Source organism: Mustela erminea, chromosome 20 (assembly GCF_009829155.1).
Source record: "Mustela erminea isolate mMusErm1 chromosome 20, mMusErm1.Pri, whole genome shotgun sequence".
NCBI classification, from domain to species: domain Eukaryota; kingdom Metazoa; phylum Chordata; class Mammalia; order Carnivora; family Mustelidae; genus Mustela; species Mustela erminea.
The window spans coordinates 32,621,206-32,649,049 of NC_045633.1; the positions used below are offsets into that span (position 1 = coordinate 32,621,206).

Genomic DNA, 27,844 nt, shown 5'->3' on the forward strand with positions numbered 1-27,844 from the left:
CGTCCCCACGGAGGGCCCACATACCCGATTCTGCAGGATTCTGACCCTGTCATACCCATGTCATTGATTTCTGGGGACCGACCTCCCCCAGCCACGCCAGTCTGAAGGAAGGCCACTGATGAGTCAGGCAAAGCTGCCGTCAACTCCAGCACACCTGCCCAGAGAGGTGCATATCCCAACCTCTGGGGAGCCTGTCCGGCAGGTGACGTAGCCGCGATGGGGTGCGCGGCCTCCGGGGGCCTCGGGGTCCAGGCAAGAGCCCGCGCCCTGTCCTTGGATGCTCTCACGGTTGGGACTCCTTTGTTGGTGAGGGTCTCAAGGTGGCCAAAGCAATCAGGGGCTGGAGGTCTTGGAAGAAAGGGGACACAAGCTTTGGTGCGTCTCTGATTTGGTTTCTGTGCCTGCCTGTGGGGCCTGGGGCTGCTTCGTCTCCTCTGTCTCTGGAGACCGTGCCCCAAAGGCCGGGGACAAAGGCTGGTCAGGGACTCTTGCCTCAGTTTATCGTGGAGGAAAGCCTAGGGGCCCCCGCAATGGGGAGCAGCTGGGCCGAGATGGAATAACACCCCCCACCCCCCATCCCCCGACTCCTCACCTGGAAATCGGGATGCTTGAGTCCCACCTGAAGGTCAAGCAGCCTCTCCAGCACACGGTATCACATTTCACCAAAGAAGCCTGAGAATGAGCCCCAACTGGGTCCCTCTGCTTGCAGGAAGCAAAGCCAGCGGGAGAGAGAAGGGGAGAGGGATACGCAGCTGGTGCTCCTTCCGGCTCCGGCTCCGGCTCCGGGGAAGGTTCCTGACTCAGAGAACTCTGACCCACGGGATGTGGGGGCCCAGAGCGGGGGCTGTGCCCTGCCTGAGGACACAGAGCCCACCCCACTTCAGGTCCGTCCGGGACACATGCTCACAGAGCGGGGACTGGCCTCCGGCCGGGGTGGCTGGTGGGCTGCGAACACCGGGCCCTCTTGTTTATCCCTTGGGTTCCTTTTCCTGGAGTTGCCCAGAGGGAGGTGGGTCGGGTGGGGGGGCCCCTGGCCTTCCATTGATGACACTGGTTGGTGGTTTTTTTTTTTTTTTTTTTAAGAGAGAGACGGGGGAGAGGCAGAGGGAGAGAGAGTGTCTCCCGCTGATTCCACGCTGTGATCTGACCTGAGCCGAAATCAAGAATCAGATGCTTAACCGACGGAGCACCCCAGGCGCCCCTGACACTGGGGTTTTTGTCGCAGCTCTGTGTGACCTGGGAAAGTCCCCCCCCCCCCCCCGCTCTGAGCTGCCCTTTGCACAGCTGTAGGTTGGAACGTCGGAGGGTGGGTCCAGTGAGGCTAAGCGTGTCAGAGATGACACGTGCGGGTGCACACACACACACACTCGTGAACATGTGCTCACGTGTTTGCATTTGGGTGGGGAACATGTGCCTTGGCCTCCCCTGTGCCCCTTCCCTCACCCCTCACCCAGTGACAGTGCCCAGACACTCTCCCGGCTGGTGATGCTGCCCTGAGCCAGCCCCCTGGATACCAGCCCCCCGCCCCCACCCCCCGCCCCAGCCCCAGCGGCCCCCACCCCCGTACCACTGCCACCTTGGGTATCTTCTTAGCTGGGCCTCTGGGAGAAGAACAAAGAGAATATGTTAGCCCCGTGTAGCAAAGGGACATAGTGATTTTTAGGAGGGATCGCGTCTTTTTAAAGAAATGCGCTTATTTAATTCCTGCTATTCCCTCACAGAAGTCAAAGGTCCTAATGTTTTAGAGAGGAAATGCTGTGGTACCCTCAGCCCAGGGCTCACGGGTGCCACAGTTTGCCAGGAGTGATCAAGGAAGGCTGCCTGGAGGAGGCGGTGCTTACGTAGGAACTAGCTGATCACCGGGGTAGGATGGGAGCCACTTCTAGATGAGAAAACAGGACAGCAAAGGCTGCTGCAGGGTTTGTCCTCAGGGCCACGAGAAGGCTGGCGAAGAAGGTCCGATTGGTGCATCAGAACGAGCCGAACAGCTTGGACAGGATTTCCAGAAACTGACCGCACCCGGGCCCCAGCACCCACTTCAAGAAAGAGAACATTTTCATCACCTTAGAGGCCCTCCAGCTGCCTTTCCCTTGAACTGTCCTCCCTGAGGGAACCGCTGACCTCAAGGCCTGTGCGCAGGGCTATTTGCCTGTGTTCAAACCTCGAGATCCACAGAATCCCTCACTGTGTGCCCTTTGGGGTTGCGGGCTTTCACCCAGCCCCAGCTTTGTGAGGTCCCTGCCCACCCCCCCGCCGCACCCCTGCAGCTGCACGTGGCATGTGCTCACTTAGTGCAGCGAAGCGATTGGCTCTAGGACTGTTCAGTGGATCTAGGCGTCCGTGGATGGAATTTGGGTTATTTATAATTTGGGGTTATTAGGAGCGACGCCGCAGGGAACATTCTTGCACATGTCTTTTGGTGAAAGTATTTATTCATTTTGTTGGATACGCATCTGGGGATGGATTTGCTTCTACTCAGCCTCATAAGAAACTGCCACATGGCTTTTTCCAAGAGGTTATATCATGGCCCTCCAGTGACACTGAGAATTCCAGTGGTTCCTGTGCTCTGTCATACTTGTCATTATTAGTCTTTCTTATTTATTCATTTGAGAGAGAGAGAGAGAGAGCGCACAAGCAGGGGGAGAGGCAGAGGGAGAGGGAGAAGCAGATTCCCTGCTGAGCTGGGAGCCGGATGTGGGGCTCGATCCTAGAACCTGGAGATCATGACCTGAGCTGAAAGCAGATGCTTAACCGTCTGAGCCAGCAAGGTGCCCGTCATCATTAGTCTTTTTAATTTGAGCCGTTCCTGTGGGTGTGTGGGAGTGCCACGCTGCGGAGTGATTTGCATTTTCTGCTGTGGCTAAGGAGCTGAGCCCTCCTGTGTATCATTATTATTTTGGATATCTTACTTTGTGGATACATGCATTCCGAGACTCCTCTTCTACTCAGTGGTAGGCGCATTCATTCTCTTGTGATGAAAATAAATTCTTTTTTTTTCTTTAAAGATTTTATTTTTTTCATTTATTTGACAGAGAGAGATCACAAGCAGGCAGAGAGGCAGGCAGAGAGAGAGAGGAGGAAGCAGGCTCCCTGCTGAGCAGAGAGCCCGACGTGGGGCTCGGGGCTCGATCCCAGGACCCTGGGATCATGACCTGAGCAGAAGGCAGAGGCTTTAACCCACTGAGCCACCCAGGTGCCCCTGAAAATAAATCCTTAATTTTAATGCTGTGCGCTTTGGCAAAGTCTTCTTTGATGCTAGTACTTTTTGTGTCCTGCTGAAGATATGTGGTCATGAAGGTCATTGCCTCTGGTTTCTTTTAAAAGCTGTATTTACAAAAAAAAAAAAAAAAAGGTTGTATTTTACCTTTTGGATTTGGGTCTATGATACATCTGAAATCAGCTTATAATTTTTTAAAAAATATTTATTTTTTTTTTAAAGATTTTATTTATTTATTTGACAGAGAGAAATTACAAGTACACTGAGAGGCAGGCAGAGAGAGAGAGAGAAGGAAGCAGGCTCCCTGCTGAGCAGAGAGCCCGATGCGGGACTCGATCCCAGGACCCTGAGATCATGACCTGAGCCGAAGGCAGCGGCTTAACCCACTGAGCCACCCAGGCGCCCTAAAAAATATTTATTATTTTAGAGAAAGAGAGTGCACATATGTGTGGCCTGGGGGAGGGGCAGCGGGAGGCAGAAAGAGACTCTTAAGTAGGCTCCACTGTCAACATGGAGCCCGGCATGGGGCTCAATCTCATGACCCTGAGATCATGACTTGAGCGAAATCAAGAATCGGACGCTTAACTGACTGAACCACTCAGGCGCCCCTGGGGGGTCTGATTCTTTTATTTTTCTTTTCCATTTGGATAACCAGTTGAACCAGCACTGTTTATTGATAAAGTCTACCCTTTCTCTGTGAAACTGCATTGGTGCTTTTTTCGCAAACGAAGTGAGTATGTGTCTGTTTGTCTTTGTGCTAATACTACAATGTCTCAGTTACTCTAGTTTTAAAGTAAGTCTCAATTTTAAAGCTCTCAGCTTAAAGAAGTGTAAGTCTTCACCTTTTGTTCTCTTTCTTCCAGATTGCCCTGGTTATTCTTGGACTTTTGTGTTTTCATATACATTTCAGAATCTATCTGCCAATTTCCATACACACTTGTGTACAACAAACACACACAAACAGCCTTCTAACATTTTGCATGGGATTGCATTGGGTTTATCAATCAACTGGGGAGAATGAACATCTTTATACTATTGGGTCTTCCAATCCATGAATATAGTATATCTTTCCATTTATTTAGTTCTTCTTTAATTTCTCTCGATGATGTGCTGTAGTTTTCAGTAGATTTATTCCTAGGTAATTTGATAACTTTATGGCACTTTTGTGAAGGGAATCATTATAAAATTTCATTTTCTATTTGCTTATTGCCAGTATATAGAAATAATGTTGATTTTCAGGAACTATCTTTGTATTCCAGCGACCTTGCTAAAATAACTTCATAATTCTAATCATTTCTCTTCAGATTTTGTTGGGGGAAAGATACTTCCAGTGTGGTCCAACCATGGTCCACAGGGTTCTAGGTCAAGATCTGTTGACCTTGAACTCTGGGCTGGATGTGGAGGTAGAGAGGGTGGGAGATAGATTTGGCTAGCCCAGTCATAAAAGTCCCTAGGGCCACAGTGAGACTCATGTCACAGACTTTGCCCATGCTTAGCCATGGTCCAGGCACTGTCTGCACATCCACTGAGAGCTGCTGCCCCAGCCATGGGATGTAGCTCAGCCCAAGATGGCCTTATGTGAAGGGAAGCCCTGGGTTCTAATTCTAGCCTTTAATTGACACATGGTATGACCTTGAGCACCAGGAAGGTTGCCAAACCTTCCTGGATCTCATCCTTCTCACTCGCAGAAAGAAGGCACTACAACCCGGTATTTCTTTCTCTAAGCCTGGTAAACACTGGTGCCTTGATTTCACTCACCAGCATTGTCCCTTTTGCCTGTGGGGTGATGCTGAACATTGTCAGGAAGTCCTGCAGCCCAAGAGCTACAAACGTGGGTGTCCTTGGGGGACAGGGCAGCTGGCTACCATTGTGTTCTGAGGCTCTTAGTGCCATTGGCCCCTTGGGGATTTTTTCCATCACGAGGACACACCCCCATGTGAGGCTTCCCCTGTCCAAGAAAGAACTCAATTATTCTTCAATAAATGTCTTGGCAGAAGTTTCTGAAAAACCTTGGCTTCTCTGTGATCCCTGATATTCAAAAGGATGGAATTTAATTACTCTGTCCTGTCCATGAGCCCCAGGGCTGGGCCTGGCATGCAGCCACGGCTCTATCCGACCAGCGGGCTCCCTGGCCCCTGATGGGGCTCTTTGCTCTGGCATGCATTGGGAAACAGGGAAAGCACAGGGCAGCTTTCCCCTTTGGCTTGGTCTTGCCCTCTGCACCCTTCCTTCTGGGGTGTATGGCTTAGAGAAACCCAGTGTGTTGGGTTCCCTGGGTAAACATCTCTAGAAGTTAACTGGTATGGTGATTTCCTAGGTCCTGGTGCTACCAGAGCCTCTCTGCTCCCCATAGGGCTGATCCCAGAGCATCATGGGGGTGCTTGGTAGACTCTGGAGCTCCAGCCTGCAACTGACTTTCTCTCTCCACCCCTGATCTCCATCTCCCTCATGGCAAATTAGATCCCCACCTATTACAGGAACAAAAGCTAGGAATCTCTATGAGGTCTGTTGGGGCAGTGTGTAGTGCAAGGCCTGGCAGAATCTTGTAAAGGTGAGGAAGCAGGGGCTTTGGTTTTCCCATCTGCAAAGTGGGGATAGCAGTCTAGTGCCTGCCTCATGGTGGGTGAGAGGCTTATATGGAAAGAATGGGTATAGAGGGCTTAGCCCAGGGCCAGACCCAGAGCAAGTACTTGGCAAACATTGTTTGACTAGCAGTAGTCAGGGCTCAGCTGTCTCCTCCTTGGGAAACCATCTTGATCTCCTCTGGCTGGGGTTTCCCCTTTCATAAGAGAGCCACACTGTTGGGCAGCACCCCTCAGTGTGGTTGCTTACATGTCCAGAAACCTTTGAGGGCGAGGCCACTTGTCCCTGGGTCTCTGTCCCAGAGAAGGCCTTGGGGTGTCTCTAGAAAGAACTAAATACTAAATAGGGTTGACAGATAAAATACTGTGTTTTTATCTGTTAAATTTGACAAACTGTCTTTAAGGTAGCTGGAACTGAATCATGGAACACTCCTAAGAGTCCAGAAGATTTCCCCCTGGTTGATGGGTCTGTTTAGGACCTGTTTATAGGCTGGACCTTGAATCAGTCAGCGTTCTCTAGAGAAACAACCAGAAGGACGTGTGTGTGTATATGCATTTATATAGGTATATACATGTATCTCTTTAGATATATGATCTATCTATCATCTGTATTAAGGAAATGGCTTATGCAATTGTTTAAAATCTGGGGCTGGCAGGTTTGAAATCTTTAGAGCAGTCCAGCAGGGCTGGAAACTCAGACAAGATTGCGTCTGGATATCCTTGTTTTGTTTTTTGTTTTTGTTTTTAAAGATTTTTAATTTATTTGACAGAGATCACAAGTAGGCAGAGAGGCAGGCAGAGAGAGAGAGGAGGAAGCAGGCTCCCTGCCGAGCAGAGAGCCTGATGTGGGCCTTAATCCCAGGACCCTGAGATCATGACCTGAGCCAAAGGCAGAGGTTTTAACCCACTGAGCCACCCAGGTGCCCCTGGATATCCTTCTTTGGGGTCTCCTTTTCTCTAGCTTACTCCTTTGCTTTGGTGGAATACATCCTTCAACACCTTTTGGAAAAGGGGTGTGTGGCGTGTCAATGTTTTGAGGCCGTGTGTATCTACAAATACTTCATTCTACCCTCAAATCTTGAGGGGATAGTTGAGCTGGGTATAGAATCTTAGCTAGACACCCTCTTCCTCAAAAGAATACTGCTATCTCCCCAGCTTCCACTGTTACTGTTCAGAAGTTCAGTGCCATACTAAATTTGGACATTTCCTGGAGGTCTCATTTTACCTTAGAAGCTTTTAGGGTTTTCTCTCTGGGATTCTGAACTTTTATGACAATGTGCTTTTTGGTGTGAGTTTTTGAACATGGCATTTTCCATGTTCTTTTCCATGTTTTCCATGTTTCCATGTTCTTTCAGTTTGAAAGTTCATATCCTTCAGTTTTAGGTGATTTTTGGGGATCATTTCTTTACTTCTCTCCATTTTCTTGGGTCTCTTTTTCTGGACTCTCCAGTTAATTAGTTGTTAGACCTGGATTGATCCCCTCATTTTCTTATCTCTTCTCTACAACTGTCACAGTTTTTGGCAACTTCCTAGAAAATTTCCTTAACTTCTAATCCTTTGACTGAATATTTTACATCAACTATTTTTCTTCCATTTCTACAAATGCATTTTTATGTTTTGAGGGTTCTTTGCAAATAACCTCCTGTTTTTTCAGGATGCAATATCTTCTCATATCGCTCTAAGGATAGTAGAGTTTCGCTCTGGTTTCTTGAAGTCTTTTTCTGTCCACTCATTGTCTCTGTTTTCTGAGCTTGCTTTTTTCCTGTTTGTTGTTTCAGTCTTTGTCTTTTGCATTAGAGGCTCTTGATGCATATTTAATATCAGACATTGGGAGCTGAACCCCATGGGCAGACAGACCCATCTTCTCATGGGCTTTGCTCAGGAGTTAGCACTGGTCCCAAAGTCACTGTATATCCAAGCATTTCTCTTTGGCTGGAGGGGCTGTGACTTAGCCAGAGGGGCGTGGCCTGGCTGGAGGAGGTGTGGCTTGACTGGAGGCAAGGTCTGAGTGACAAGGCAGAAGAAATCCCAGGCCTACTCAAGGCAAGCAGTTTTTCCCCCTGACAGCAGTTTCTAGCAGAGAGTGAGATGAACAAAGTCTCACCAGTACAAGAAGGTCCTACATGGCCTTAAAGTCCCCAGTGCGGGGGGAGGGAGGCACCAAAAGAAAGTGTGGCCCCAGACTGAACTTGGGTAGAGCAGAGTTGACCCCATGTGTAGTAAGATAGACAGGTACCAGTCCTATCTGTTCTAGGCCCAGCCCAGCTCTTGTCACACTGGGGAAACTGAGGCCACTTAGGTTTAGGTCACTTAGACCTCGTTCCCGTGGTCTCCTGTGAACACACCTGGCCAGCCTCGCCCCCTGTCCCCCAGCATCTGACCCCATTGACCTCCCTGCAGCTCTCCTACAGGGCTTAGGAGTTTGGGCTGGAGTCAGAGGTTCCCAGGGGGATTTTAGGATCTCTTCCAGCTTGGTCCCCCAGGGACATCCACCCTGCACCTGCTCCCTGCTTGTGGACCCATCTCCGAGGCCTCTCCTAGGAGGGCTGAGTGTTTGGGGGCAGGACCACCTGTGTGCCCTGGGTTTCTTTTGTCAGGGTCTTATGGCCCCCGTCTCACAGCAGTCTCACTCGGCCTCTGAATTTCTCTGCAGTCGGCAAGGCTCCCCTTCGGGCCCAGGCCTGGGGGGTCAGCCTCACTTGGGAGCTGGGTCCTAAAGTCTGGACACAGAGCCATCAGCCGTGGGCGTGCTGGCCAAAGGCAGATGGCAGCTGGATTAGCAGGTGCACGGTTGTCCTGCAGTGGGCGGACGGAGCCCAGTGGTGAGAGCTCGAGGGCAAGGGCACCAGAAGCAGTGTCCTGAGGCCCTTGGAGCAGATCCATTACTGACCCCTTCTACAGCTGAGAAAACTGAGGGGCAGAGAGGTCAGATGAGCTCTTCTCCAGCCTCACAGTGAGTTAGTGGCCTTTTAGTTCTCTTTCTACTGTGGCACCAAGCAGTGAGTCTCTCCCTCTTTCTCACAGCCCCCCGCCCCCTGCCACGGTTTGCCTGGAACATCCACACTTCGGTACGCACAGATCGGCAAAGAGTTCCAGGCACGCTTTCCCGCATCCGAGAGACCAGGAATGTGCTGCGGCCTCGGGACGCTCATGGGCCCGTGTGTGCTGGGGGAAGGGAGCCGGGATCATGGGAACTTCCAAATCTCGGGAAGTGAGAGTCTTCATCTTAGCGAGGGGAAACCGAGGCCCAGAGCCAGCGGGCAGGGCCTGGTCCGCGGTCCGTGCCAGTCAGCACCCTCGGTGCCATTTCTGGGTCCCCACCGCTCCCATGAATCATTAGAAAAATTTAAACAAACATAATATAATTGCTTGTCGATGACAGAAAGCCAGGGGAACCGTAAAACCCGGCTGGTCTCAGCGCCTGCCCAGGCAGGTGGCTCAGGGAGACCGAGCTGGCAGCCTCAGCCCTGCCCGCTGGCTGGGCCTCCCGGGCCTCTCTGTGGCTGGAGAACTGGAACCCCCCTTCCCCCCCACCTCCACACCGTGCCTGCTGCCAGCCAAGCTCACCTCACCGGCCAAGCGGGGTGCCTAGTGCCAGAACAAACTGGGCCCAGGCCCAGCACACTTTCCAGAAATAGGTTCCTGTGAGAGCCCGAGGCTCACCCCTCCCTCCGCAGAACTTGCCCCCTGCAGAGAGTCCTATTTGTAGCCTCAGACCCTGGAAATGCTCTGTTTGGGTCCCCTAAATGCCTCAGGAATGTTCGGGATGAAAGGGTGGGGGGCGGTAGGCGGGGAGGGTAAAGTAGGCAGTGTGCGGGGAGGTGATGATTGGACGGGCCGGTAGACAGATAGGGTTGGGGTAGTGAGTGGACACGTGGGACCCCACTTGCTTTGATCTCTGTCTTTCCATTAAAGGCTTCCTGTAAGGCTGGGGGACCCTGAGCTCTGTTTTTAGAGAGAAGGAGGGTCTGTGGTTTGGCCTTGTTGATGGGGCGCCTTGGGAGACCCCCGCCGCTGCTCTCAGTGTAGGCACCCGTGGGCCTGTCCCCTCAGTCATGTCCCAGTCCCCAGAGAGGACCCCTCCGCTCTCCTGCCTGGTGCCGGGCCAGCCTCAGGGGAGCCTGGAAGCTCTGGGGTCCTCTTTCCAGCTGGGACTGGGCCACCAACTACGTTATGGGCTTCACCTGCTGAGAATTCTCCTCTGCCTTTCTCTTTGCTTTTCGGGTTTTTATCCCCTTCTCTTTCTTCACTACCCTTTCCTGGGACAAGCGAGGAAGAAACACACGGGTAGAGTCCCCCCCCGACCACCCATGTTTAAGCAGAAAACCTGCCCCCTCTCTCCTGATCCTTTGTGAAGTCCTCGCCTGCCCCAGTCATGAAACTGTATACATGCCCCTGGTTGTTTGGAAGTTTCAGCGTTTGTACCTTGGTCTCTAATCTGTTTTATGTATCGGGGTTATGGACAAGGCTTTATTGGGGGGGAAAAAGAGTTCTGTTCTTAAAAAATGCTTATAAACCACTGACTGGGCCCAGTCCAGGGGAGCTGGGGAGGGAGATGGGGGTAGGTGGAGCCTCAGGCAGCCCGCGTCTTGTAAACCCAACCTGGGTTGAGCAGACGGCCCCAAGGGAGCAACCCCTGCCCCAAGGCTGCCCCCCGCCCCCGCCGCCATAGGAGGACAAAGCCCGAACCCTGGTCCTAAGCCCCCTGGGCATCCTCTATGTCTTGCAGAGCAATCACCACCAAAACTTAGGACATTAATGGAGGATTTGTAAGTTGGGGGACCTCTTAGGGGACAGGGGAAGCCAGTGGTGGAGGGCAGGTATGGTCGCCGCTGGTGAGCTTCAGGCCTCGCTGTGGCCACGGAGGCCACTGATGGGCAGCCCCAGCACAGCAACTGGGACCTGCCGAGTTACCCTCACACCTCGGTGTGTCTCTTTGGTCCAGACTGAGGTTCCTGGAAGGTCAGACTTTGAGCCGAGTGAGTGATTTAGGCATCCCTTGACTTCGGCAGCAATAAAAGCTCTGGAGAACAGCTTTGAACGTCTGTTTCCTCTTTAAGCAGCTCCAGTCCCTGGGGCGGACAGACATAAATAGATAATTATAGCCCAGGGAGATGTGGGCCTGGGGGGTTCACCATCACAGTCTCCTAACTGGCCTTCCGGCTTCCGTCCCTCCCACACCCGTCCACCGAACTTGCTGCTGCCGGAGTGACCTTTTCAAAATGCAGATCTGACCTTGACTTTCAGCCCCTCCGAGAGCTGCCCACTGGCCTCAGGACGTTGCCCCAGAGCCCCTCCTGCCAGCCCTCCAGTGTTAGGTCCCAGCCCACTGCTCCAGTCCCGGGTGTATGTGTGGGGTAGGGGGTGGGGGGGGCTGGGTTTGCTCTGATTCGGCCAGACTGATTCCAGACCCTTCTCTGGTCTTGCTTGTTTCTAGGCCTCAGCGCTCTTTCCTCACCGGGCCATCATAGGATGCATCTCTCACTCGCCTTAGACGCCCCCGCCTCCCGGATGTCTTCCCTGACCACCACCTTCCCCCACCCCAAACTGGCATCGCTGTCCCCTGTGATGCTCTTTTGGACATCTTATTCTCACAGCCCTGGGGTAGCCCCTACAGCCCCTACCTATTTGCCCATCCTCCTCCCCAGACTGATGTTCTCAAAGGCAGGGAGCATCCCCTTTACCACCTATGTAATCAATTGTTGGGGTTTTTTTTGAGCCCCTCCTTTGTGCCAAGCACTGAGATCTGTGGGCAAATAAAATAGATAAAGATCCTACGTTTATGGCACTCACAGGCTGACTGGGCACCTGGGGTGCTGGCTTGGACACTTTGCTGAATAATGTGCCGGGGGTGCTCCGAGGTCAGGTGGGCTGCCTGGAGGAGGGGGCACCAAGGATAAGGCCCTGAAGGCTGGGTAGGAGTTTTCCAGGCAAACTGATCAGAGAGCTCCCCGCTTGCCGGCCCAGAGGCTGTCCTGGCAGCTGGCTGCTCTCACCCCCAGGGTCTACACTCCGTTTCCACCCTTCTCTTTCAGAATGCATGAACTGTACCCGGCTCAGTGACATGAGCGAGCGGCTAACCACGCTGGAGGCCAAGGTCAGACGGCTGGGTGGGGGGTGGGGGGGACTGGCTCCGGGAGCTGGTGGGTGTGTGCGAGCCTTGTACATCAGTAGCAGCCCAGCCCTAGGGAGCCCAGCAGGCCTGAGCAGCTTGGTCCCAGGGCTCGAGTGCTGCTGGGGCTTCTGTGGCTCTGGGTGGCCTTCTCTGGGCTGGGCCAGCCCCCTGGGGAGGGGAAAGCAAGAAATCTGGAGGCCTCGGGCAGCAGGCTGGTCTGGATGTGAGTCTCAGTGAAGGGGGGGCGCTGGATGCCCAGAAGGTGACCTCTTGGTGGAAAGGGCCACTGTCCCCAACTCTGGCTCCTTCTTTCCCTCCCTGTCTGGCACACGGCGGGGCCCAGACAATGGAGAAGGAGCTCCGGGCTCCTGTCAGCTTTCGCCCTGTCTACATTAGGGGGCACAGCGGGGCACCCCAGAGGCTGGAGGACGGAAGAAAGGACGAGGCATTTATGGGGGGGCAGCCCCAGGCAGAATGGGGTGAGGAGGGAGGGAGTGAGTCAGAGAACGGAAGGCTGTGTGAGGCGCAGGGGTGGTGACGGGCGGGTCACCCTCGTGGACACTGGCGGCTCTGTCCCCTCTGGTCCCTCGGACGGATAGTGCAGAGCAGGCCTGGGATAGAGCCACAGGGCCGTCTCTACCGTCCCTCAGTGGGAGACACTTCTCCCAGGCTGTGTCCCCTGTCACCTCGTGTCCATGCCTCACGTATTGGCTGAAATTGCTCCTGGGCCCTGGAGAAGGCCCCGGTGGAGTGTCTCGGGTCCCTGCAGGAAGAAGCCAGTGCCTTGGGGGCCGAGGCTGCCCTACCTTCACCTCTTGGGACTTGGGACTGCCTGGCCCAGGATGGAGCGTCCGGGTATGGGAGGCGGGCGGGAGCGTGGCCTGCCAGCGGGGAGGTCTGGTGGGGACAGAGCGCTGACAGGGGCTGAGAGACCCCCGTGGCAAAACCACAGAGTAGGCTCAGAGGTCGGGCCCCCTGCCCACAAAAGCCTGACAGGCAGGTCTTCCCACAGACACATACCCATCCACACACAGCCCCACAGATACACACACACATGCACACATATATAGACACACGCAGACGCACGCACACACGTGCACATATATGCATATACATAGAGACACAGAGACGCCCTCACAGACACGCACGGACACACAGACACACACACAGCCCTTGCCAACCCTGCCTCCCCCTTGGGCCCTGTCTCCTGCCCTGGAAGCCTGACCCTGAGGGCATACCCTTTTGGATGGGGGCTGCGGATGGCCGTCCCTTGGAGTCAGACATCAGTGGGACCGCCACCGCCCCAGCTAGGTGAGTCTGGCCCAAGCTCCTACCTCCTTATCTGGGCAATGTGCTGGTCCCGGTCAAGGGCAGCTGGGGCCTTGGTTCCCGGCTTTGGGAACAGTGGAGTGCCAGACAGGCCAGAAGCTCTGTGTCACCCTCTCCACCAGGCTGCCGTCTCTATCTTACAGGCAGAGCCCCCCGCATGAGAAGCCCCAGGGGGTGAATGACCCTCCCTTGTCCCCGAGGCCTTCTGCAGGTGGGAGGGTCCCCTAGCAGCCCACGTCTGGGCACAGGCTGCAAGCAGGGGGTCCTGTACCCTCCTTGGGGTCCGTGGCTCTGCGGGGGCAGGTGGGAGCCTTCGGGAAACAGACGTTACCACCTGGGTCAAGCCTGGGGCTGGGGAAGCCCTGGGAGGCTGGGGGGCACTGCATGGGACACTGGTCCCAGTGCCTACTTGCTGGGTGACATTGGACAAGTCACTAGTGGTCTCTGGGCCTCTATTTCCACCTCTGCCTGTGATGTGGCTGCGGTGACCCTTCCTGCGGGGCGGGGGGAAGTGGGGGGCTTGTAAGGACCAGAATGGGGAGGGGCTCAGAAAAGTGGCGCTGGGGGAGGTCGCTGGAGCCTCACGGGGCAGGAGCCCACTGGTCCGCTGCAGATGGCAACGCTGAGAGAGGGCACACGGGCGATGGGTGCAGGGGCTGGCGGCACACCTAGGAGGGGACACCCTCAGTCCGCAGGGTCCGGCAGACTGCCAGGGGCGGGAGGGGAGGGAGGAGGGTCCCTGGAGTCTCAGGATCCTCTGGGGCGCAGGAATGAAGGGAGGGGCTTGGCGGGGGTGGGCGGGAAGACTCGGGGTGGGAGGGGCCCTGGGTGTACGCAGGGGCGGGGGAAAGCCACTGAGCCCCAGGAGGAGCAGGGCAGGCCCGGAAGGGTGCGCTGAGTGTGGGGACGCTGGTGGTTTTGGGCGGGCTCCGCAGGGTTCACTTTGCTTGAAGTCCTGACCCCCTGCTCTGGGGAAGGGGGCAGGCAGGTGGATTTTGGTGTGGGGGTGGGCAGCCAGGTCCTGTGGGAGCACTGGGCAAGCCAAGGGACACTGGGAGAAGCCGGGGGGAGGCCAAATGCAAGGCCTGGCCCTCGTGGACGTGGACGTGGGGCGGGGGAGTCGGGGACTTTAGCCGATGGGGGCTTCTGGCTCCCCAGAGCTGGGGGGAACCTGAGACACCGGCCTTCCTCTCCTTCAGACAGCAGAGCGCAAAGACTAGGGGCTCGCGGTGGGCGGAGCACCTGTCCACCTGGCCCGGGGACCCCTCTCTGCCTGGGTGGGCCTACCCAGGGTCTGCGCACCCATCAGGCTGCCTCGCTCGGATCCCTGGTGCAGCGCGCCCCCTGCTGACCTCTTTGGAGAACAGCAGGGACTCACGGGGGCCTCTGAAGTCTGACTTCCAGCTCTCCTGCGTTAGGGAGACTGTCTTCCCGCCCAGGACCTGGGTCTTCCCAGGATTTGATACCCCAGCTCTCTCAAGGGGAGAAGACAGGGTGGCTTTCCACGCTGACCCTGCGTGGCCACCTTTTGTTTTCCCAGATCTCCTACTAAAAACCACGCCCCAAGCCCGGCCCATTGGTATCTGTTCAGTCCCCTCTTTGGGGGAAGCCGGGGCAGGGGTTGGGGGTGACCACAGGGCTCTCCTCACAGTGATGACCGCTCCAGAAGAAGAGTCCAGGGAGTCTGAAGGTGTCCCCGTGACAACCTGCTTGACCCCCGGGTCCGAGGGCTCTCCTGACACAGGAACGAGAGGAGGGCAGGGGTAGGGGGAACATTCCAGCAAGGGGCTGGTGATCACCCACACCTGGCTTTGGGGAGCTGCAGGTCTCATGGGGCACACATCCCCAGTGCACAACGGTCTCTGGCCTGCCCGCGGTCCTGACCCTCGGCCTTTTCCCGGCCCAGGTTCTCCTGCTGGAAGCCGCAGAGCAGCCCGCAGGCCCGGGCAATGACCTGCCGGTCCCCCAGAGCACCGTCCCACCCTGGAATGAGGACTTCCTCCCAGATGCCATCCCCCTCGCCCACCCAGGGCCCCGAAGGAGAAGGCCCACGGGCCCAGCTGGTGAGTGAGGCCTGCCCCAGAGGCCCTTGGGATCAAGCATTGAAAAACAGAGCTAACATTTTAAAACCGTAGGCTTTCGAAAGAAAATCCGGAGTTCTAGAAACTTCTCTTAGAAACATAGAAGCTCTGGCCACTGGGGCTTCAGTCCCCCTTGGAAACCATTGGCTGGAGCCCTGCACCCGCAGACCCCATCCGGACTGTTACAGGGCCTCACCCTTCTGCGCTGTCCCGCAGTTGGGTGCGTGTCCTCCTGCCCTGCCCCGAAGCCCACCTGCGCTCAGGGCCCCCAGCCCAGCCCCAGCCTCCGGGCTCAGTTTCACCGGGAGCTTCCTGCCTCCCACCACCTTCTGGTCCGTGCTGTGCTAGTTCAGAAACACTTTTGTATCACCTTCAGCTGCACAGAAATCCTCTCTAATCATTCCAGTAAGTGTGTAATGCTTGGGGTTCCAGCAAGGATTGGAGAAATGACTCCTGCGGTCAGCCCCTGATCCAGGAGCCCGTGGTCTCGATAATTCTTGGCCCCACGAGAGCCCTGTGCAGGGGACACTCTCCCTTCCTTGCCTCTCTCGGAGGTGAGCCCCCCCACCCCCCACCCTTGCTTCCAGACTCTGCTCTGAGCTCACGCCCTGTTCCCTCCTTACCACCTCTGCTTGTCCAGTTGGGAGAGGGAGCAGAGCAGGGAGGGCACAGCCTCCAGCAGTGGGAGCACCCAGTGGCCAGTCCTGGGAGGAGCGGACACTCTGTGATCTTCTGCGGAGGCTGGAGGCTGTGGGGGGGGAGGAGGGAGCTCAGGCGTTGGGGAGAGCATCTCATTCTGGGTCCCCAGGCCACCTCCCAAGGATTCACACCCAGGCAGCTGCCCCCGCCTGCCTTCTTCCAAATCCTTCTCCTGGAACTAAGGAGGAGGAAGACCAGGACCCAAATGCCCTGTGGCGGAAGTTGGGAGGGGTGCTGGGTCTCCTGGGCCACTTTCTCCATTCAAGGAGAAGTGCAGTTCTGAGAAATGGCCACCAGGTGGGGCACAAACCCAACAAATGGTGACCCGCGGGGTGCGCCCTGGAATCTGAGAGCAGGGTTTCCTGGGGTCTCCAAGGAGGTCTCATTGGGGAGCTCTTTACCACAGGCACTGTTCCCAACCCTGAGCGGGGAGACAGTAGGACTCCGGAGGGAGGGGCCTAACTCAGCAGCAGCCTGGCTCTGGGCCCTTGAACAAGGGGCCACACCTTCCTGAGCCTCAGTTTCCCCACCTGTGAAGTGGGAACCCAAGTAGCTGTTGAGACCATAGGAGTTAATAGGTACAACATTGGGTCGTAGACTGTAATGAGGTCTCTGCTCCTGGGAAATGGCCCAGGGGCTCAGGCCCGGAGCCCCTCCACGGTGGCTTGGCCCCCAACGTCCTAAGAGCTCATCTCATTCTCTCCTCAGGGCCCCCGGGGCAGACGGGACCACCAGGGCCTGCAGGTCCTCCAGGCTCCAAAGGTGACCGGGGCCAGGCAGGAGAGAAGGGCCCAGCAGGGCCTCCTGGTAAGGACCCCCCCGGATCTGACTTTGTCTGCTGGGGGACGGGGCTGGGGTTCCTCCCCTATCTGAGCAGGTGAGGCATCCCATAAGCCCTGATCTTGCTGGGGTCAGTGACTGCTGTCCTGGGGGGCCCTGGGCTCACTTCCTCCCACCAGCACCCCCACTGCCACCCCATCCCAAAGGTTTTAGGGTCTGGTCTGACCCTGGGCTGCAGGAAGAACAAAAGGCTCTGGGAGTTGGGGGGGTACAGGCAAGGGGGGTGGGGCATCTGAGGCCTGGGGACCCTTCTTAGCCATTTAAACCCCTTCAGAGAGCCCCCCCACCATCTCCTCCTGGGTCTTGCAGGGAAGGTCTTGCAGGTCCTGCACAAGTAGGTGTAGGGCTGGCCCGGCTTGCCTGGCACCCTCGTTGCCCCAACCCCAGAGCTGAGACCCCTGGAAGGGGCCGGCCTGCCTCCCTCACCTCCCGCCCAGCAGCCCCAGTGCTCCCCAGGCCTGAAGCGAAAGCCATGTTCACTCACATCCCAGGACAGCCCCCCAGGGAGGCTAGTCTAGCAGCCACTGCTGACCTATTTGCCATCTGCGGTGTCTGTCACCAGGCCCGGCCCTCACGGGGCTCCTCTTTTCCCACTGCAGGCCACTTGGGGCCGCCAGGGCCCCGCGGGCTTCCTGGAGAGACGGGGCGCCCTGGGCCCCCCGGCCCCCCCGGCCCAGCAGGCAGCCCGGGCTTCCCTCCAAACAGCCCTCAAGGGGTCCTCTACTCCCTGCAGCCGCCGACGGACAAGGGTGGTGAGTGCTCCTCGCCGAGAGATGGACCCTGGGGAAGCAGACCCTTAGGGAGCTGGGCAGCGGCCTGGGAGCAGGGCTCTGCTGGGGGTGGTGGGGTGGCGGAAGGTTCCTTAGCCCCCAGCCTGGCCTGTTGCCACTTTGGTGCCCAGCTCCTGCCCTTGGGTTCCTGACCCCCTCCCCAATGTCACTCTGTTGTGTGGCCAGCCTCAGTTTCCCCACTTGGTGGCGGGAGCACATCCCCTCACGAATCCCCTGACCTTGGACTGTGCCACAAGTGTTGGTTGAGCACCTGCTATGTGCCGTCACATGGTTTGTGTCACTGGGGACACAGCCGTGAGGAAAACAGACTCCAGCCCTTGGGGGCCACAGTTTGGGGTTTCTGAACCCAGACACCCAGTGAGGCAGGTGGGAGCAGGGAGGCCCGGAGGGTAGGGGGGCCACCAAAGGGGTATCCTCCGGTTAAGTGCCCCGGGGAACCGGGGAAGGGTTTTAAGAAGTGGGTGACAGGGTCGGATGACATCCCAAGCACCATGGGGGACAGGGACCTCTTTGTCTGGGTCAGAGAAACTCTGGCCCCTTCCTGCTGGTGCTTCTGTCCCTGTCTGAGCCTCAGTTTCCCCACTTGTAGAGTGGGGGCAGTTAATACTCCCAGTGGAATTGCTCTAATGGAAGGGAGGGACTCGTACTTGAGCAGGATGGGGGTCCTGGGCTGCCCTCAGCGGGTACAGGGGCCCAGCCGGTGAGAGCAGAGACTTCTGGAGCAAGTGGGGACTCACTGAAGACTCAGAGAGAGAGCAGGGCTTGGCCACACACGCCCCGGGGCCACAGGGAGCCATCCCAGGGCTCCAGCCTGCCTTGGTCATGATGCCTCGGGCACTGCTGCCATCCAGAGCGCTCAGAGCCCTCCTCAGATGGGACCCTCCTCACCAGCCTTTGGGGTCCCCAAGGGAGTGCCGGGTGTGTGCCTGGGGAAGAGTTGGGGTGCCCTAGTGAGTCCCCATCTGCTGTGAGCCCCTAGAAGTGTGGTCCTGGCTTCCGGGTGTGAAGGGAAGGGCAGGGGTAGCCACTCCCACCCCAGGCATTTCTTGGACTGGCTTCTCTGGGTCTGGCTCTGGGGTTCAGGTAGGACAAAGTCACAGGGGGCTTGCCCTGGAGAGACCCAAATAGCAGGAACTGGGTCAATAATGGACCCCATCCCTGCCCCAGGCTGAGTAATGGGCCGTATAGAGGCAGCCCAGGGCCCTGCAGCTCAAAGGACTGGGCAGGGAGGCCTTCCTGGAGGAGGAAGCCCCATCGGAGTGAGCCTGTCAGGTGCATCAAGAAAGGGCCTGTGGAGTGGAGTAGGGGGAAGGGGAGGAGAGTTCTGGCCGGGGAACTGGGGAGGTAAGTAGGGCAGGGCCAGACTCTGAAGGGGCTGGAATGCTCTGGAAGGAGTTTGTGCATTATATGAACCCTTCTGGGCTTTCTGAGCCCTTCGACCTGGGCTCTGCGGGAGCAAGAGTGTGTGCTTGCCAGGGCTGCTGTGACGCCCAGTGGAGTCGGGGGAGCCTATCCTGGCCCTGGGGAAGCTCAGGTCCTGCACCCTGGCCCTACCCACCGGGTCACAGGCGACTGCTCTGCCTGCAGACGGAGACTCACAGCTGGCCTCGGCCGCCGTGGACACAGTGCTGGCTGGCGTCCCGGGGCCCCGGGGCCCCCCTGGCCCTCCAGGTAAGTGCAGAGGGCAGCTGCACAGTCTGGTCTGCATGGGGCACCTGCTCTGGGCTTGGCCTGGGCCAAGGGGCCTTGTGGGGCCGGTTGGGGAACCATGGCCTTGGCAGGATACTGGGGATTGGGCGAGGTCCCTTGCTTCTGGGAGACAGCACCCTGGCGGGACTCAACACAAGAGCCCCAAATGTTTCTGCCTGCTGCCTGCATGAAGCCACTCAGGGCTGCCCCCTTGTGGGCCCGAGTGGCGGTTGCACCAGGGTACGTGGAGGCCCAGGTCCAGGGGGAGGCACGGGGTCAGCACAGGGCTGGCCCCAGGGGCTGGTAGGGCAGGTGCGGGGCCTTTTGGCAGAAACCAGGGGCCCTGGAGCAGGGGATGGCCCTGGGGTTCTAAGGGGCTGGACCCTGGGCCTGGCCTGACCCCCACCCTCCAGGGACCCTTGCTGGAGGGGAGCAAAGGGGAGTGTGGGACAGCCTTGCTCACCAAGTGTGTGGGTGCCTTGTCCCCCCATTATTCATTTACCCCTTTCACGTAGTCACTGCTCCCTACGTGGCACAGGGCTCTAGTTTCCTGGCTTCTTTTCAAAGGTAGCATTTGAGCGAATGCCCCACAGAGGTGAGGGGACTGGCCTAGAGCTGGGGTAGGGTAAGTGCCGGAAGGCTTCCTGGAGGAGGTGATGCTCAGCCTGAGACCAGTAAGAAAGAATTAGTTGGGCTGTGGAGGGGATGGAGAAGCTCCAGAAGGAAGGAACAGCCCTTGCACAAGCACAGAGGCCAAGGAGCTTTCCAGGAGGGTAGCTGGGGGCATGCCGGTGGAGGGGGCCTGGCTGAGAGCTTCAGGAGCCCCGGGAGGGCCCTAACTGAAGGTGGTTTTGGGTGGCCGCGAGCGTGGATGGTCAGGATGCTGTTGTAGTAGCTCAGGCAAGAAGGGTAGCCTTGGAGGGGTAGGGACCCAGGAGGGTCCCCCCCGGACAAGGGGAAGCCCTGAGAGAGATTTTGCTGGGAGACTGGCTGGCTGGGGGGGGGGGGGGGAGGGCGGCGCAGGGTGGCCTCACGGATGAGGCTCTGGGGGAGGAGTGGGTTGCAAGATAGGGCGGGCAGGGGGCTGGCCCCAGCTGATGATCTGTGACTCTGCCCACAGGTCCCCCTGGACCACACGGTCCCCCAGGACCCCCAGGTGTCCCTGGATCGCAGGTAAGGGCTTCCCCATTTCTGGCAGGGGAGGAGGACTTGTCTTCCTGGGAAGGAAGAGCCAGCCTTCTTTCCCAGCCTGAGCTGCTCGGGAAGGGGCGGCCCAGCTGGCCCCTTGGCCACTTGGCTCGGGCAGGACCCAGATCTCATCAGCAGCTTCAGCCCTGTGCTGCCCAACCCCCATCCCAGGGAGGCGTGGGCACCCTTCCCATCTCAGAGATGAGCTCACTGAGACCCAGAGAGGCCAGGTGCCTCCAGAGGACATACAGATCACAGAATGTCCACCCCAGCCTGTAACCCTCGTCACCAAGAGTCACTCACATGTTGTCACCAGATGCCTTCAGCTGCCCCAGCCCACAGGCATAGGGAGAGTTGGGAACAATGAGATTCAGAACCCTTCCCCACCTGTTTGTGCCAGCGGCTTTCCGAGATAACATTGTCATGGTATCCCAGGCGTGATGGGGAAGGGGGGCTCAGAGGGGATCAGTCACCTGCCCAGAGTCACACAGCAGGAGAACGGCAGAGGTGGGGCCCCTCTCAGGCTTTCTCCAGCCCTCACCAAGAATGTGGTGGGCGCTTGGGGATCGGCTTATCCTGTCAGGAGGTCTCTTATCAGGGTCTTGGGCCCTTGCGGGAGAGGGAAGGGACACAGGGCACGACACAGGTGCAGAGGTGACACTTTAGTTGGGACCTAAGGAACCAGAAGGAGCAGCTGTGCAAAGATGCCAAGAAAGGACGGTCCTGGCAGCCAGAAGAGCGAGTGCAAAGGCCCTGGGGTAGAAGAAAGCCCAGGACAGACTGAGGGAAGGAGAATGAGATGTGAGATGAGGTGGGGGCAGGGTCTGACCGGAGGGGCAGAGTGTGCTTTTCTGTCACAGGGAAAGGGGACTCTGAGTCTCCCGGAAGGAGGGCCCATGATCTGATTTCCATCTTTAAGAGGCCCCTCACGCTCGGGCTGGGGCTGCTGTGGGAGAACGGAAGGTGGGGGAACAGTGGGGCAGGGAGACCAAGGAAGCGTGAGAGGGAGAGAGAGAAGGTGACTTACATTCAGGTGGTTGTACGGGAAGCCACAAAGGGAAGGGACAGCTTTAGAAAGTGGGTGTGATGGGTCTGGCGGATGGAACCGATTTGGCGACGGAAGGAAAGGAAGGTTATCTCCCCGGCGTGTGTGGGAGCCGCTGGGAGCACAGGGAGCTATCTCCCGGGAGGTGGCTGCAGAATGCGGCAGGTTTGGGGGTCCCCAGGGTTCTCAAGGGGAAGTGGAGGGGGCGTCCCCCTGTGGGCAGGTGGCTGGACACGTGGGTCTGGGCTCTGGGGAGCCTTCCGGCTAGATTTCAGGATGGATGGGAGGCCTTGAGCGGGACCCCCATCATTCATGCTCTGGGGGGGACCTTTGTGTGTGTGTGGGGAGGGACCTGCGGGCTTTGCCATCTGTGCAGGCTCTGTGTGACAGCCGTAATGGCCCATTTCTCAGCTGAGAAGACTGAGGGCCCTGCCGAGGCTCAGGGAGGAGCTGGTGGAGGGTGGCCCAGGAGGCGCCGTCCCATCTCCTCCACTCTGTCCTCCTCCCGTCCTGGGGCGGGGCCGCTAAGGGGGAGACAGAGGCATTAGGGGGGCAGGCAAGGCCTCACCGTCTTTGTCTGCCTTTCTGCAGGGCTTGGCCGGAGAGCGGGGCGTGACGGGACCGGCTGTAAGTGGGGGGCTGTGCCGCCGGGCTGTTCCCAGGGTGGTGGGCTTTGGTGCAGGCCCAGGGCACCGGGTAGGTGGGGGTGGGGGGTGGGGGGACTCTGTCCCAGCCTGGCCTGGGCTCAGCCCCACAGCCACCCCTAACGTGGCCTGATTCTACCCTGCCCAGAGAAGGGGCAGCCTTCCTGTGATCCCAGCTGCCCGAGCTGGTAAAGGGGTGACCTTGGAAAGTGGGGAGCCCCTCACTGGGAGTGTGAGCAATGACTACATTAGCCTCCTGGTGGGGGATTGGATGCGTGTCCTCAGGTCTCTTCTGGGGAGCCCAGACCCTCGAGTTCGCATGCTCTGTGGCCTGCGGAGCTCCTCCCTACTCCGAACCTCCCAGAAGTGGAGGCCCAGACAGCTGGCCTCAAATTTCCCTCCTTGGAAGTAAGAACTTATGAGTCCCCACTCCTGCCTGCAGGGCCAAGGAGGCAGGCACCTCCTCGGTGCCCGGGTCTAAGTTAGGGGCAGAGAGCCTGGGAGGAGGGACAGAGCTTTGCCGAGCACCTCCCGTGTGCTGGGGGGAGGGGCCGTGCTCTTCACCCACAGCGAGTTCAAGCTTAGTTATGACCCGGCAAGCCAGGACTTTATTTTCCCCATTTTTTGGAGAACTGGCAGCTAAGGCTCAGAGAGGTTAAGTGACTTGCCCAAGGTCGCACAGCAAGGCAATGATGGAGCCAAGTAAACCCAGCAGTGTTAGCCTCCAAAGCCATGCCTTGTCCTGGCTTTTCTGTCCGGTAACAATGCTGAGTCCTGCCCCAGAATTTCGGGCACCAGGCTCCCATCAGAGCTCATTGTAAGTATTGATTTATTTAGTCTGAATCCTCCCGGGAGGTAGGCGGTGTTACCCCGTTTTAGAGAGGAGAGCACGGAACCTGCTGAAGGTCACACTGCATACAACGTGGGGGTTAGTGTGAGGCCGGTATTGCTGGCCTCGTGTTTTAGAGGTGGAAGCAGAGAGAAACAGGGACTTGGTTCCTGGCCAAGTTGGGACCTGAGATTGCGGGATGTCAGGCCTGAAGAACAGTGAAGCCCCCAAACCAACCCATGTGGGGCCACGCATGGATGCTTGGGGCCTCGGGCGCTCCCCTGCTCTGCCCACCCCAGGGCGGCGGTGCCCGTGGAGGCAGCTGTCCAGCTCTGGGCACCAGCACCCTTGTCCCCAGGCTCTGCGTGCCCACCCTGCCCTCACTCCCTCTGGCCCCCGCGGTCTGCGTGAGAAGCTGGGGCGGATAGAGGGGCGCCTCCACTCCCCCCCCACACACACAGATTGTTGACTGTGGGGTTTTCTTCCTAGGGCGAGCCTGGCGGGAAGGGGCACGAAGAGGACAAAGCTGCTGCCGAGGTAACAGGTTCTGGGGGCCGAGCTCCTCTTCTGCCTCCTTGGCTGCGTCCCGGTGGGAGGGCGGGTGCTCGGCAGGTCTGCACTGACACCCCTCAGCCTCACATAGGGCGCCAGGCCATGGGGTGAAGGGGGGTCCCTGCCCGGCGGGGGAGGCTGGTGAGTGACCTAATGATTGCAGCTTAGCGTGCAGATAGGGGACTGGGCCGGGGCTGGAGGAGAGGGGAGACACTGCCGGGGAGAACCTGTTATTTAAGGAGGCTACAGCTGCCAAGTCCCTCTCCAGGGACAGGAATCCCCCATGCGCGGTGCCTGGTCCGTGGCGGTGCCCCCCGGGTCACTGCGCTGGCGGACTGAAGGACACGTGGGGACACAGACCGAGGGCTGGTGGATGTGGGAGGGAATGGGGGGGCAGGGAGTAAGGATGAGAGCAGACAGGGGCACAGTGGGGTGGGAGGGGACACAGATGGAATACGGGCATGGCCGTGGGGACCCGCTGTCTTCTGGGAGGAGGAGGGATGCTGGAGACTTGGGTGATGGGTCAAGGGGGTGAGGTCAGTGGGGCTGGCAGAGGAGAACGTGCAGGCTGACAGCAAGAATCCCCAGAGTGTGTCAGAGCTCAGGGAGTGGCCAGCCACAGTGGGCATCTAGGGGTCTCTGATGAGCCACCCTGGGGGTGACTGGGGAGGCAGGCTGGGATGGAGTGGGGAGGCTGGAGCCAGAGCAGCTATGGTGGGCACAGGAGGCAGCAGGAGAAAGATGTGGTACAGGCATGGGCCCAGAGTCGCAGGAAGATTCGCAGACTTGCAAAGGGAGACAGAAACAGTGCTTAGGATGTCACTCTTTGCCGGGGCTCAGGGGCTTGGGGCTGGGCTGGGGCTCTGGACCCCCATCCCAGACACTACCCCCAGTGTGGCTTCTTGTGGCCTTTGCTTCCCTGGGGAGAAGACCTCTCTCCTTAACCTATAGGACACTTTTTGCTGTTTTGTTTTGTTTTTTTAATTTTGCTTTTTTTGAAGTGGGTTCCATCCCTAGCGTGGAGCCCATCTCAGGACTTGAACTCACGACCCTGAGATCAAGACCTGATCTGAGATCCAAAGTCAGACGCTTCACCATTGGAGCCACCCGGGGTGGCGGGGGGCATCCTTTTGTGTTGTTTCAAACTAGATGGATCTGAACATCAGGATAGAGCTGTCATGTTATGCCTGCAAGAGGCCCGTTCTGGGACTGACTTCAGGGCAGGGCCCGAGTCCCTTACCATCATGTCCCTTCTCAAGTGGCCTTGACATCTGTCTTCTCAATAAACCAGCTCCTTGATGGGTCTTGGTGCACCAGGTCCTCTGCCCTTGTGTGGGTCAGCCCCTCATGATGGTGCACTTGTGCCAACACTCTAGAGACGGTGGCTCTCCCTTTAGTCTCTCCTTCGGGAGTGGCCACACCTGGAGAGCTCTCAGGAGACCAGCAAAATGCCTCCACCTGTGCTAGGGCCTCTGCCCTTGGTAGGGTATTTTCCAGAAAGCAGGGCTCTGCCCAGGGGAAGCAGCCAGGCAGCCATGGGAGCAGGAAAAACCGTGACAGGCGGGGGACAGATCTGGGTGTGAAGCCAGGCTGTGTGGCCCCAGGACCCTGGTTACCCTCTCTGTGCTGCAGCTTTCTTGTCTGCAAACAAGGCTTCAGACCCCAGGCCTGCCATGTGGGTATCCAACTTGGCATGGCTGTTTTACTTAGAGGATGGGGACAAAGGGACAGAGTCAGGAATAGGGAGGGCTCGGAGGATGTGGCCCGTCTCTGTGGCCGGCCCTGACCCTGGCCGCTTCCTCCCCCACCCCTCAGGGTGAGGGGGTGCAGCAGCTGCGGGAGGCCCTGAAGATCCTGGCGGAGAGAGTCCTCATCCTGGAACACATGATTGGGATCCATGGTGAGTGGTGACCAGAGCCTGGAGCCAGCCGGACCTGCAGCTGGCCGTGGAGTTGGGAATCCCCTCTGCCCCGGCCTCCACACCCCCTTGCTGCCCTCAGGGCAGCTGCCACTGCCTCTGGTCTGCCTGACTCGATGACCTCCACCCCAGGCTTACCCTACCCTGTGCCTCTCCTGCTCAAGGGCCCTCCGTGCCCCACTACTGCCCGTGACTGATGTCCAGGCACATCAGGTCCCAAGCCCCTGCCCAGCATGGCCGGGTGCCCAGTGACTTGGAGCCACCACCTAGTCCTCTCAGGACCTCCCTCCCGCCCCCCACCTCCACACCTTTGCTCAGGCCAGTCCCTCTGCCCACTGACCACCAGCTCCCACTTCAGGACCTGCTCTAGGGTCTCTCCCCCTGGGAAGGCACCCTCCTCTCACCCCTCGGTGCTCTTCAGAGCCTTGTGCTCCCTGATGGGGGTGGGCTTTCCGCGTCTCTCCCTGGCATGCGGGGCAGGGAGCCCGGGCGGGGTCCACACCGGTTGCCAGGTCAGCACTGGTTGCCGGGTGAGCACTGGTTGCCGGGTCAGTGGGCGAATGCATGAGTGACATGTGCCCGCGTGCCCTGGGAGCCTTCTGTGGCCTTGCCCTGTCCTCGCTGGGGGGCACCCGAAGCAAAGGGGGCCCTTGAGGGCTCCCGAGGCCCCGCGTGAGCCGGCCCGCCTGCTGTCCTTCCAGATCCCCTGGCCTCCCCCGAGGGGGGTTCTGGCCAAGACGCTGCCCTGAGAGCCAGCCTGAAGATGAAGCGGGGCGGCTCCCCGCCCGACAGCGCCCTCACTGCCCTGCTCGGCCCCGACCCTGGGCAGAGGAGCGCCGGCCGGGCCAGCGGTGGCAAGTAAGAGGCCAGCTCTCCAGGACAAGCCCCAGCCTCGCCGGAGACCCGGCCCTGAGGCCCGTGTGGCCCTGCTGGTTCCTGAAGACCCACCAAGGGGGCCTGCGCTCCAGGCATGGACGATCGCAAGAGACACTGGCTCCTGGGGTCTGGGGGGGTGGGGCTTGGGGACAGATGGCAGCTCCAGAGGCAGGGTCCAGAGGGCCCCAGCACTCTTGGCAGGGCCCTTTCCTGGTCCCTGCCCTCCCCACCCTCACCTTCTGCAGGAGACGGGGTCTGGGGGTCTGGGGGCAGCTGGGCGGGGCACGAGAATAACCCTAATACTCATCATTTACTGAGTCGGGGCCTGTCCAAGGAGATTTCCCTGCATTGTCTCATTTAACCCTTAGGAGGTAGGCTTGATATCCCCACTTTCCTGCCGAGGCCACGGGACCAGGGACAGCTGGGACAGGATTTGAATCCAGGCCTCCTGGATCCTTAACGCTCTACCCTGCCAGCTTCCTGTCTTTGCGGAGAAACTCAGGCTGGGCGCAGGGCTGTGGGGGAGGCTGGACCAGCCAGCAGGGAAGGAAGGCAGGGTCCTGGGTCTTCTTCCTCAATCCCCATCCCTGGGCTTGGGGTCTGCTGCAGGGTCTGGCAGCGCCAGGGACACCCTGAATAAACCCAGGACTCGGGTTTATTCAAAACCGGCATCGCCCACCGCTGCCTCCCGGCCTCTGGACCCAGCCAGCCCAGTAGGGCCCTCCTGCCCATGAGCCGAGAAGAGGAAGTAGTTACTGGGCCGGTGCGCCCGAGGAGGCCATCGCTGGTAGCTCTGCCCTGTCTGGGAATCTCTAGGGCTGGCCATTTCTGTGTCACACGGCAAGCCCCATGTCCCCTTGACCAGCTAGAGACAAGAAAGCTGCCCGAGTCCCAGGCCCCGTTGGAAAGATGCTGCCCCCTCAGGGCTGTGGGCCCAAGCAGACTCCAAAGCAGACACCCGGGCCTGGGGACGCCAGAGCAGCTCAGACCACAGGCCTCTTGAGCCATGGGCTCCCCTGTGACCCGGCCTGGCCCTGGTGTTCCTCTCTTGCTGGGTCAGGACCCAGTCTCAGTAGCAGGCTCGGAGGTTTTGGTGCCACCCCAGGTCGTGTCTCTCCTCAGGACTGGAGCCATCTGTCCCCAGTGTCCTTGGGGCTCTTGGGAGGTTGTGGCCAGGCCCCGGTAAGCTCCCCCTGCCCTGTGTGAGGCAGGACTAGCCTGGGGGCTGAGGGGCGGCAGTCAGAGGCCGGTGGGAAGTCTAGAATTCTCTGACAATAAAGGTGCTCTCCCCACTGGGGCTCTGGTGTCCTGTGGTGGTGGCTGGCGGGGAGGCCTGGCCAGCCTGCCTCCTGGCCATAAAGACGCAGGTGCAGAGGGAGGTCGGCTCTGAAAGAGTCATATCTAGGGACGGGGTGGTCGGATGTGAGGACAGTGCCGCACACACAACAT

The 27,844-nt window shown here is 58.4% G+C and overlaps 1 protein-coding gene across 3 annotated transcripts in view; it reads left to right on the forward strand.

Annotated features, from left to right (window-relative positions):
• The window catches only part of COL26A1 (collagen type XXVI alpha 1 chain), a 125,565-nt gene extending 97,873 nt beyond the window's left edge, over positions 1–27,692 (forward strand). For 2 of the 3 annotated variants that reach the window (XM_032328257.1, XM_032328258.1), the window contains exons 4-13: positions 11,835–11,896; positions 15,150–15,306; positions 16,732–16,830; positions 17,463–17,615; positions 19,242–19,325; positions 20,464–20,516; positions 22,168–22,203; positions 23,539–23,586; positions 25,417–25,501; positions 26,221–27,692. In XM_032328257.1, the coding sequence (XP_032184148.1) occupies positions 11,835–11,896; positions 15,150–15,306; positions 16,732–16,830; positions 17,463–17,615; positions 19,242–19,325; positions 20,464–20,516; positions 22,168–22,203; positions 23,539–23,586; positions 25,417–25,501; positions 26,221–26,381 (938 nt within the window). In that variant the 3' untranslated portion in view covers positions 26,382–27,692. The remainder of the gene's footprint in view (positions 1–11,834; positions 11,897–15,149; positions 15,307–16,731; positions 16,831–17,462; positions 17,616–19,241; positions 19,326–20,463; positions 20,517–22,167; positions 22,204–23,538; positions 23,587–25,416; positions 25,502–26,220) is intronic. The other variant, XM_032328259.1, reaches the window with a different exon arrangement.
• Positions 27,693–27,844: the final 152 nt, after the last annotated feature.